Source organism: Zonotrichia albicollis, chromosome Z (assembly GCF_047830755.1).
Source record: "Zonotrichia albicollis isolate bZonAlb1 chromosome Z, bZonAlb1.hap1, whole genome shotgun sequence".
Classification (NCBI taxonomy): Eukaryota; Metazoa; Chordata; class Aves; order Passeriformes; family Passerellidae; genus Zonotrichia; species Zonotrichia albicollis.
Genome location: NC_133860.1, coordinates 82,438,496 through 82,450,775, shown reverse-complemented (window position 1 = coordinate 82,450,775; position 12,280 = coordinate 82,438,496). Strand labels below are relative to the sequence as shown.

The 12,280-nt window shown below is 41.3% G+C and overlaps 1 protein-coding gene across 6 annotated transcripts in view; it reads left to right on the top strand.

Annotated features, from left to right (window-relative positions):
• XRCC4 (X-ray repair cross complementing 4) overlaps nucleotides 1-12,280 on the top strand; it is a 156,437-nt gene that overhangs the window by 77,518 nt on the left and 66,639 nt on the right. For all 6 annotated transcript variants that reach the window (XM_074532265.1, XM_074532267.1, XM_074532269.1 and 3 more), the window contains one exon: nucleotides 10,516-10,663. In XM_074532265.1, the coding sequence (XP_074388366.1) occupies nucleotides 10,516-10,663 (148 nt within the window). The remainder of the gene's footprint in view (nucleotides 1-10,515; nucleotides 10,664-12,280) is intronic.

Below are 12,280 nucleotides of genomic sequence, written 5' to 3'. Positions count from 1 at the left end.
GGGGTAGAGGAATTGCATCAAGCTATGCCAGTCTAGGCTGTGTTTCACCCTTCAGTAATCCCTCAAGCAGCTGATACTCTGCAAATTTCAGCAAAACTTAGTAGGGAGACTCTTTATCAGAAGAAAATACCATGTTTCCTGAGCTTGGGTGTTTGGGGCTTGCGTTTCCAAGTGGGTTTGGGGGTTTGGGTGATCAAGCCCCTGTCATTCCCATGTCAATAAACAATTCTCCTGGTGCCTCCTGGCCCTGGAGGCTCGCAGGGACGTTGGCTGGGGGAGGATCTGAGGAACATGAGCACAGCCCAGGGCGTGATCCTGTTTTTTCTCCTGCAGCTTTTGCCATATGGAAAGACTATCCCAGAGTTAGTGGTTCCCAGGGGAGCAGGGCCAGTCCTGTGAGGAGTCTGGCCATCACACACACTGACCTCACCCTGCATCCTGGCTCTGCAGCCCTGCTGTCTGGCTCACTTGTTTGCCATGGTCTTCTGCCATCCATCTCCGCCACAGCCCTCCAAAAAATCCCTGGGGATGTCCCAGCTTGTCCATTCCCTGTGCACCACAGGTGTTTTTGAGGTCCTGAAGCTGAGCTCCTTCCTGACTGTGCCCTGTTACTGCTGGGCTTTGCTCATGGTCACAGCCCAGCCAGACCAGGAGAGCCCTGCACATGCCCAAGGGAAGAAAAACAGCCCAGGTCAGGGTATGAACACAGCTCTGGGCTCCTGCCACAGTCCATTCGCAATCAATAATTAATGGTGGCTGTGGATGTGTCTGTGTGAGTGTTTAAGAGCATCTAAACAGAGGTTGTTACAGTTTAAACCAACTTCTCCATTCTGATTGAGACCTGGTGATTGATAATTTTCTGTTCATCATGTATCAATGCCCGGGCTTCACGTTCATTGTTCAGTAAGTGTTGTAATAAATATTAATGTGTTGCTGCTCTCAAAGTACTTACTGAGATCTTTAAAATTCTTTAAATATGCCCTCAGAGCCTCTTAGGGCAACCAGAATTACCTGTAGCATTTTCCAAAGCAGAATTATCCCGTGATGTTGATTGAGATTGTGCCAGTGCATCTGCCATAAAAACATTAATGTCATGTCTGACTGAGGCACCTTCCATGTTCATCATTTCTGAATCCATTTACAAAGACCTTAATGGCAGCTGTATATAAAGACAAGCCATAATGACATCTTAAATGCTGTCTTTAAATTCACAGCATGAAAAGCCTTTTAGGAATACGGTATGACAAAAAAAAAAAAAAAAAAAAAAAAAAGCAGAGAGCTGACAGCAATTTGTAGATAATACTCATGGTATGTCTTTTATTTAGTGGAGGTTTGATATTGATTTCAAGAGAAATAAATGGGTCCAGAAAGGTAATAGTGTAAATAGAACTTTGTTCCTAGTGAATGACATGTGAGACTTCAGTTCAGCTTCCACATTTCACAGGAAATACAGGAAAATGCATGGCAGAGTTTGGAACTGTATCAGCTGGTTATACAAAATTAAAAAATACACAGTAGAAGTAAAAGATCTAGAGCTTGTTACATTCGGGGGAAAAAAGTGTGTGTACGTACAAAAAGCACAATATAAGTACACCAAAAATCACTTCTACAGCAAAGGTTATTTCGAAAGGGCATGAGCTTCTCATGGAACAGTCTTGGAGAAGGAAGGGGTCTGAAATAATTCTGTCACTTTCTGGGCAATGATCTGCTTTTGCCAGTCACCACAGTCTCTTCAGTTTGTCTCAAAGTTTGCTAAAGGCAGGAAAAGAAAAGGAGAATGGATATAAAAGAAGGCAGTACAAAATCTCACAGGCTTCACCCCAATTTTTTGATGATCATCACTGAAGAGTGGAGGATGCTGGGGCAAAGTTTGGCCTCCCTGAGGTTGTCATGTTGAACTTCCCGATTTTTCACTTCATTTTTCAAGACACTGAATACTTCAGGCAGTGGTTTAATCTTTAAAATACTTAAAAATTTTGAAAAGGCCAAATCACATTTATGTCTAAATTTGCTTCCTTAATTAGGTCACAATGTCGGCGTCACCTTTGGTCCTATCTGAAGCTCCGTTTGGGGCATGAATTGGGGTTTTCACCCTCAGCATTGGCTGAAGGGTAATGGGCAGGCACACTTTATAATCTTTTGCATGCTGACGAATCACGTTGGCCATCAGAGTGGCTCGTGGGCCATTAGATCCCAGATTTTCTTGTGTCTGAGCCTTGCTCAACAGCACTGGCCTTCTCCTTGTGCCTGCCCACCCCAGGAATCACCACTTCCCTTTTACTTATCCCAACTTTTGTCCTCTGACAATGACATTTTGAGTGATTGGGCTCTGTGCTGTCATTAATTCTGTATGTTCACGTGTAAGGACAGTTTTGAAGTGGCTGGTTTGTGTTCCAGGGTTAAAGCTGTGTGTTGTTTTGGAGGGGGCACAGGTCTTGTGTCGCCGACTTATTTTACAGTGGGTTATTTTAAAGCTTTAAATCTGTCTTTTTCTCTAAAAGATGTAGTGCCACATATTTATGTTGCTATTTTATCTCTAAAATAGCACCACGTGTTTATGCTGCTGTAAAAATAAGTAGCAAAATCCCTTCTGTTCTGAATGTAGTATTTGTTTAAATATTTTTGTGCTTCCTTACAAATATAGAGTGAAATACAGGCAAGCAAAGTTCCTGTTTAAATAGGTTTCTACTTTAGATTTCTTTTATTATTTTAGATTTTTCGACCTGAAATGTTTTCTCTACCTAAAATAGAAATACCTATAATGCAAAAAACTGTAATGTGCAATACAAGTGAAAAAAATCTTAGGCTTATAAGTACAACACGATCAAATTATTGGTAGAGGTTGCAAATTTATCCACCAAAAAATGCCACATTAGGAAAACATAAATTTTCCAGAGTTGTGGCCTCCCTTGAGTTGTATTGATTTCCTCAAAGGTTGTTTAATGGGCAAAGAAATCATTCTTGTGGCAGAGGAGTCTGACCTCCAAGGCCCTGGGGGGGATGTCCCGAGTTCAGCTCACACTTGGGTTTTAAGGCTGCCTTTGGTACACAGGGGGAAATCTCTCAGTCCATTCCCTAGGAATCCCATGGAGTTCCCAGGGAATTTACTGTCTGTCAGGATGGTGATTCTCCAAACAAGCTCTAGTCAGGGAGACCAGGTAGTGCAAAGGCTGCTGAAGCACCAGTGCCTTATCCAAAGGAATAAGAAAATAAATTTAACAAGTGGTGGATTCACAGAATCATTTATTCAAGTTAGAAAATCCCTGCCAGTCCATGGATTCCCAACTGTGCCCAGTCCCCACCTTGTCCCCAGCCCAGAGCTCCCAGTGCCACCTCCAGGTGCCACCTGCAGGGCTGGGCACTCCAAGCCCCCCTGGGCAGTGCCAGGGCAGCTCCTGAGCCCCCTTTCCATGGGGAAATTCCTGCTGTGCCCACCCTGAGCTGCCCTGGCCCAGCCTGAGGCCGTTCCCTCTGCTCCTGTCCCCGTTCCCCCCGGCTGTGCCCTCCTGGCAGGAGCTGTGCAGAGCCACAAGGGCCCCCCGAGCCTCCTTTGCTCCAGGCTGAGCCCCTTCCCGGCTCCCTCAGCCTCTCCTGGGGCTCCATTCCCTTCCCAGCTCCGTTCCCTGCCCCGGCCACGCCGCAGCCCCTCCATTGCCCGTGTGAGGGCCCGGAGGTGCCGCAGCCCTCGAGGTGCGGCCTCAGCAGGGCCGGCCCAGGGACGGGCCCTGCCCCGCTCCTGCTGCCGCTCCCCGGCCGGCACAGCCCCGGGGCCATCGGCCTCTGGGCACTCTGCTGGCTCAGAAAGTCAAAATAAAGCTGAATAACGTCAAAAGGCTTTCTTGCCTACAGATCTTGCAGCGGCTGTTGTGTATTTCTCCATCCAGGAGAATCACAGCAGCTCTCACTACATGCATGAGGGGTTTGAGACTTAATTCAGAAGCAGTACACTGTTTATTTTTTAAATAGTGGTCATGAACAAATATATTACTTACTTTCACATTCCTTATAGCCACACAGGTGACTGTTACCTGCAGAGGTTGTGGAGTCCCCAAAAGTGTCCCCAAAGGGGTTCCAGGCCAGGTTGGACAGGGCTTGGAGCACCCTTGGGACAGTGGAAGGTGTCCCTGTCCATGGCAGGGGTGGGACTGAATGAGCTTTAAGATCCCTTCCAACCCAAACCATTCCACAATTCTGTGGTTTCATGACTACATAAAGGTTAACAAAATAATCACTTACTGGCTTGAAATCAGTAAATAATGTTGATTATTCACGTTCTTCTTTAGGACTGGTTTTCAGACCTTGGACTCCACATCCACACAGCCTGAGGTTAGGGATAATACCGATTTCTGACATGTGGGTCAGAAATCTTTAGAGGTGATCATTGGAAGCCCCACCACTGCTGGTGCCAGGGCCTGGATCAGCTGGGTGGGCCAGAGCCACATCAGCTCAGACACCAGAAAATCCAAGTCGAGCAAAAAATGATGGAATTCCAGGCACGAGGTTTATGCTTTACGAGCCTGGTGAGGAATTACTCTGGGCTCCACTACCTCACATTGAATTGAGACATCACAGCCCAGAAATCTTTCCCATAGCGGCCTCATGATTTCAGCCCATGTGTCTGCCTGCTTTGTTGTTTTGCTTACTCGACCTGCGTGGTGCTTCATGCCTCCTGGGAGTTATGTCCAGAAGCCTCCTACCTCCACCCTGGGTGGTACAGATGATCCAAACGGGACATCCCGGGAGCACAGAGGATGACTCCAGCAAACAGGCACACCCGGGACACTGAGCTCATCCAAACCTCTTCAAACCACGACCTTTCTGGTGCTGATGCCTGCGCTTGGATGTGCTTGTGTGCTGGATGACTGCATCCAGCCGTGGTGCACAGAAAATTAGCCTTAATTCAGAGGTTTGAAGAGATTCGAGGGCCAGAGAGGTCCGTGCAGTAAATCAGGAATTGCAGTGGATTGTTGAAAAGCTGTTGCTGAGCAGCCTAAAGCTTTGTCCCCAAACAGCCCCTGGCCAACCCTAAAAGCACCACAGCATCGGAGCCACCAGCTTTTTGCTGCCTCTGTCAAGCACCCGTAGAAAATAAAGCAGGGAAGACATTGTTAGATTTTTATTAGAGAATTTAGACTGGTAAGGAGATTTTTAGGTGTCAGTATTGAAATTGCAAAATGTTGCCTGCCTGATACACACAAGGAATGATCTGAGCATATCCCAAAACTTTCTCTTTGTGCTCTGAGTGAGGTGCCAACTTCCAGGAGCTACAGGCACTATAAATTTGTAGTATTTTAAAACAAAATCATAACCTTTAGCAATGCGTGTAAGCAGGAACTTTTTTTAGAATTATAATAGTACTGCATTATTTTTAGGCAAAACACATTGATATGGATTATTGAAAATTAGTATCTCTCCTCCTCAATGTTGTTCATTGAAATTTCCCTTCTTAAGGTAAAGTCTTAACCCTTCTTAAGGGTTTACAAGTCCCCTTGTAAAAGAGGACTCTCTATTACAGATCATAGTTTTGATGATTAAAATTACTGAGCTCCCTCAGAGGCTCTTGGATATGTGTAAAATGCATTATGTTTTTATCCTCATGTGTTTTGATAGATGGAAAGAGACTTTTTCATGCCTCATGACTAAACTTATTATTTGTGTGTCAAATTTACCCAAATTTTTTTTGCCAATGTAGTTTCAAGACAATGTGAGATGGCAACAGATGAGCACCTGAGTTATCCCAAATAAATAAGCATTGAGAAGGAAACCTTATGGCAAACAGATTTTACCATAACTTGATTGGTTTCCCTGCAGGTGTGAAATGAGGGTGTTTTGTGGGGGATTTTTGTTTGGTTTGTTGTTTATTTGTTTGTGGTTTTTTTAATAAAACAGTTGTATTTAAAAAGATTTTAGAAAAGGGTGATATCAGGAAAAGAATTGACTTTGCAAATAAAAAACTCAGTGGTAATACAGCCTAGAAGGGTGAAATGTAAACTTCCTTACTGGGCTGAATACAATTTATAAATTTTGTATAGCTGGAGCTAAACTTCTTGCTGGAGTTGTTTTAAAATGTGTCTTCATAAACACTTCCCATGGAAATATTCTTTGTAAAAATAAATGTTAATAACCAGCTGACAGAGAATTTATGGAACCTTGGTCTCAGCTGCCTCTTGGCCCCAGGGGATTATGGTACAGTAAACCCAAATTTATACAAAGAATTAAATATACAGTAGGGCAGGACAAAAAGAACAGGGAATGTCTTTCACTATTTTCCTAAAATTAATATAATGACATATTCCTGTTGCTTTCACTGCAGCAGATGCATGGACTGTAAATAGCAGTGTTTAGTATCTCTGAGTGATCTAAACAAGTCAATTTCCCATGAGAAAGGCCAGGATCTGTGCACACGGGGTAACTTCAGAGTAGGTAGGAATGGTGTTTCCTCAGCTGCCTGTCAGGAACGACTTCATCCTGCTTTGCAGATACATCCCTGGGATGTGTTAATTTCCATACCCGTTCATTTGGAAGGCTCTGCTGAGACTGTCAGAGAGATGCTAATTATCGTCAGCCACGGTGATCCCTGGGGAATTATGCTGGGATTGAGGAACCAGGGAATGGCTGGAGTTACACTCAGGGATTAAAGTGATGAGTTTTGCTTCCTCTCTGCTTTTGCCTTTCTCTGGCGGCTTGGGGGACAGCTCTCACAGGCAGTCCTGCTGCTCTCTAGGTGCCTCTCAGCCCATTTTGTCTAATATTGGTGCTGATTTTAGGTTAAATCAGCAGCTTTATTAAGGAGCAGAACGTGGAAGTCCAGTTGATTAATTCCATGGAGCAACACATGCTGCCTGGAGTTAGGCAGAATTCAGCCAGGGAGTTCTGCTCTGCTAACAGGAGGGCTCTAGGAGGAATTTAGAGGAGTTACAATAGTGTTAATGTCTGTAAATCTGAGCAAATTCTCCTAAGTCTGATGAAAAAGCTGAATTTTCATTCAGAAGATTAAAAAATTGTTAGAATTCTGTGCTGCTGTTGATGAAATCTCCAGGATAGGAGATAATTTTAAATGAAGGTTTTTCTTCAGGATAAATGCTTGTCCTTTAAAAATATTTCCTGTTCTGTACCAATCTGGAGAAGCCCTTTTTCTTTTATTTTTTTTTTCTTTTTTTTTTTTTAATAACTGCGAGTTCTTTATTGTGATCAAACTAAGTAATTTCACTTAGTGATGCAGGCTGAAAATGTGAATGTCCTTTGAATCCGTTTAATCATTTGTTATATCTTGACTATATAACAGCAAAGTGAGGAGAAGTAATGCCTGTGATTGAGTTTCCTTTAGGTAAAATCAGATTAATTGCAGCTTTTTTTTTCTTGCTTGTGATCCATCACTCATAATTTGAACATCAGGGCTGTGTATTCTGTCTGTGTGAAGTTACGTCATTGTAGGCAAACAAATTCCTCAGTTTTGAAAAACTTCTGCCTGCTTTTTGCTTGCTTTGGTCCCTGTTTATATTTTTTATGGCAAAACAAAGCTTTTGGTGGTGATTTTAGCCCTTTATTGCTGTACTGAGAGGATCTGGATCCTGTTTTCTCAGTGACACTCTCATGAATAATTAGGCAAGGCAAAGCTGTAGGATTTTTCATTAGAGGTGATGGTGTACTCAAATGAAGATTCACAGAGTCATTGCTTTTCTCACACTGAAAGGTGGATATGGCAGATTGGAAGGTATTTTTTTAAAACAATTGACTTCTGTATATAAAAGTAAAGTAATGCAAAAGTGTATTGTAGAATCTAACAGAACTGCCTGCCTGTAACTAGGCTGCAGAAGTTAATTTCTGTACTTTCAGGGATCCTTATGCTGTATTTCCAAATGTCTTATGAGTCCTGACATTTTTCTCTATTAAAGGCATTTTCTGTTTCCTGGTCCCCAGCATTGTGGGGCTGCATTGATTTAATTTCATCCTGGCTCTTCCAAACCAATGACAGCTATTTTTACTTTTCAGTTATTCTCTAGAATGCCGTATTGAAAAGCTCCTTCAACCCACCAAATAATATCACTTTTTAAAATTACTAAAAAAGAACCCCCAAAACAACATAAAACCCTCCAACCAGCAGGAGTTTTTATTTAAAGCCTTTTATCTCCTGGGCACAGATATTCTTCTACTACTTGAACCATAGTTCCCTTCTTGCTCTCTTTATCAATCTCATTTCTTGCAGTTACTCTCCTGCAGGAAGTATGTTATCACTTGGGAATATTTTCTTTTCTTAATCAATGTTTGGTGTAGGAGGTTTAATTACTGTTTTTCATCTAGCAGTACTCTTGTCTGTGTCTAAATTGCTACCATTCCTCTCAAAGGTATAACAATCATTCATATTGAATCACATAATATAAAAGTAAGAAATTTAATTTCACGAGGAGTCAAGGAACTTTCCTTCCTTAAAATGTTGCTTAAATTTGGACAGAAAATATTTTCAGGATGAAAAGCTAGGCTTGTGCCTAGGACTGTCTCTCATTTTTCCAAAAGATTTTTACATTGAGCAATGAATAACATTTTGCTGAAGCTTTCTTTGGCTTTTAGTCAAGAGCTGTAAATGAATTCATTAATGGGAATTATTTTTGGGTAGCAGTAGTGGGTGTGTGTTTAAAGTCCAGTGGTGATGCATGGTACTGTGAGAGTCAAGTGCATTCCATCTTTTCTTCAGCAATTCTGAGAGTTTTAGCTTGGAGGAAAGAAACAAACACAACAAAAATGTGCTGATCAACCCTCACCCATGAGCCAATCTGCTGCTCTTTGTGAGATTGAATTCTGGCCTACTTGAATTCAATCTTTAAGCCATTCTTTTGGTATAATTAAAATAAATTAATATTTTAGAAGCAGAAGAAAATAAAATCTTTTGAAAATTAATTTTAGACACAGAAGAGTTCTGTGTCTAAATTGCAAAAAAACTGCTGGGCATGAGGGCTGTGCTCTCCAGTGCACATTCTGCAGGTGAAAACCCAGAGACATTTCTTTACTACGCTAGGAAAATTTAGGTTTTGTATATGACGTTCACCTCTGGGTCTACTTTTTTGCCAAAATAGAGGGCATGGGAGGAAAACAGCAGAAAAGAAGGATAGGAGTTATGATAGTAAATTTATTCCAGTTTGTTGGATTCTTGACAGCAAACTGTTCTGTGTGTATTCATGATGAAGAGGCCAACTTTGAATAGTGATGTTGAAATATATAAAATAATGTTTATGGAAATGTTGGACACACTGCCCCAGACAGGTAAAGAGTAACTATCATAAATATATTTTCAGCATTTAGCACTGGAAAAGCATGCATATCTGGTTAAAGTTTAGTGTGGAGACTTAGGATGTCATTTCACCCTTCTCAGCATTTATTGTAGGAATGTATCCTGTCTGTGCTGGACTTTGGAACTTGTTAATTACCTTGTGCCTTGGAAATATGTCAGCTAATACCTGTTGTCACCCTGCAAGTATCTGCAAGTCAGTGATGTGGTGTAGTGCATGCTGGTGAATATTTAATATTATTAAATGTTAGGTTTGTGCTTCACTGAGGGCAGAGACTCTAGGGAGCCTCTGATTAATTTATCAGTGTTCTTGGCCAGAAACACATGTTTCTTTGAGAAATGGAAAAATGCCACTTGTGGGCTGTGTGTTACCTCCTTGCTTCATTTTCAGTACATGTGGGTAAGAATTCTGAAAGCAATGGGGAAAAAGGATTTGTTACTTACTTTCTCTGAAAAATGTTTGTGTTGAATCTCAAATTATGGCATCTTTCATCCACGTGAGGATTAAACCACCCTAAAATGCACAGAAATGTAATAAACAGGGAAGTTACCCTAACAGCTTCAGCCTCAGTCACCACATTGTTATTGAATATATTCCAGCTGAAATTTGTGCTGTTCTGGATATCGTTGTCTTGAAAATTATAGGTAATTTATGATTTCATTTTGAAAGCAGGCATACCAAATGAAAATACACTGCAGGATGTTGATAGCTGGGATTAAAATGTCTGTATAACTTCTGAATGCATTAATAGGGGACTTTTTTTTTTTGTTTTATCTTTCCTTTAGCTTAAGGAAGGATCTGCTTGTCTTGACATTTGAGTTTTGAGTATGTAGTTGTCAAAGTGGAGAGAGGTTTGTTGTTTAAGGGTAGATAAAGCATGTTTTATGAATTTACATGGCAATTTAAATAGGTACATGAACCTGGACAGAGCCTGCTTCACTCAACTTCCGCAAAAGAGGCAGTGAAATTCCAGACAGATTGTCCAGTTTAAGGTTGGTGGTGTTTCTCTCCACTGGTTACAAAGAGATGCAGAGGGAAGATTATCTTTCTAGTCTAAATTAAGTCTTTTTGAACACGCCTTTATGTCACAAACTTCTCTCAATTCTGAGGCCATTTTGTGACTACAGACATTTTCATAAGAAAGGCGCAGAAAATCAATATTTTGAGGGTTGTTTTGAAACACTTCAAATGTCAGATTCCCTTTGACCTTGGCTGTTTTTCCTCTTGGCAGCTCCAGAACGAAGGGATTCCTCCCTGCTGGGCAGCCCAGACATCGTGGGCCCAGCTCCCAGGAGAAAACGAAGGCAAAGGACAGCAAAGCCTGCAGGGACAGGAGCTAAGGTGGCTGCTTACGAGGCAGAGCAGCCAGCCCAGGAAAAGTAAGTGGGTTTTAAATATATAGGAACGTTTTTATGCTCACAGATCTCATCGGGGTCGTGGGACTCCAAACCCATTTTGGCATGGACAGCCTCTGGTTGAGGAGGTTCCAAGCTCACCACCCTGCGATTCTGCCTTTGGGATTCCAGTGCAAAGAAATTACCTCTCAATTCCATCTTTAACAGATTTTTTTTTTTCAGGACGTGGAGTCTCCAGGCAGCAAAAAGTTTGCTCTTACAACACAAAGGGGGTCAGGATTTGTAACACTTAAAAGTATTTTTCTTATGTCCATTTCAGCTTCTGGAAATCTTTCCAGGTGTTCTGGGAGGTGCTTATAGCTATGCATAGAGTTGCCTCAGAGCTCTGATGGGATTGGTAGCATTTTCTTCTAAAACCTGGCTATTTTTCCTAAATACATGGTAAATTACATTTGAAAATACATATTTTCCATTTTTATCTGTAATATTCCATGGGTTGTAAACTCCTTGAACAGCCATGGACAGAAGTAGATTACAAAGACATTTCTCATGATTAGCAAAGATTTCTGTTTAAATCGGCAGGAAAATTATCTTACTTTGACGTAAAAGTTGTGGTTTGACGCCAGCTAGGAATGTTTGAATTTACAATCCTGTTTTATTAGGTTAAAAATTGAATTTTTTTAGGATGGTTTAGAAATATGTCAGGCCTTGCTTTTTTTGTTCTTTTACATCCCAGTCCATTGCAATGGAAAATCCCCTTTCCCCATTGTATTTGGTCAGTTTGATTTTGATAGCTTGCCTGTGCTTGCCTGAAATTCAGGTTCATTTTATTTCATATTGATTGTTGAAGGAAAACCTATGGAGGCAAAGTATTGCAAATATACAGAAGCCTTGGACTGAGTAATAATCTTTTTATTTATATCTGAGTCCTGTGTGTAGGAGGACTAAGAATATAATGATATTTTTGTTTTAATTCTTATTTGAAATAAGGGCAAACTTTAGTAGAAACAGAGCAGCATTATGAGCATATGAGCAGCATTCATATGTGCAAAGAATTTCTGCTCTGATTACAGATTGAGTCAGGGCTGAATCTAAAGAGTGGCTCTTCTTATTGGCAACACCATAATTAGTTATATTTTGATACTGGGCATATGGAGCATCCATTCTATCAGTTTCTCTCTCCATTTTTCTTTCCTGCACTTCATGTGGCAGTGACAATTCTTGGATTAGATTGGAGGATAGGAAATATCCCTGTTTACCTGAAACCTTACAAAATCTGAGCTGAAATAATTTCCACGTTGCTGGTTATTTTTTTCAATGCCACTGAAGTTTTTAAGCTTCACCTGAAGTCTTTTGCCAGCTACTAATCAAGTTTTCAGTCAATTTGCTTGGCTAATAATTTTCGGTTCTCTTCAGCCTGTCAAAAGTGGGGAGGTGGAGAATTAGCACAGCGATCCAGTTCAAACATAGGTGTTCTTTTTGTGGAGTAATTTGTAATTACTCCAGTAATTTGTGCTGATGGAATGCCAAATCCTTGGTGCTGCAAAGGGCTTCATCTTAAGCTGACAGCACACTGGGGTCCTGCCCAAAATGTTCTCCAGTACTGTGTCACTGAGCAAAAACAAAACAAAACAAAAAAAA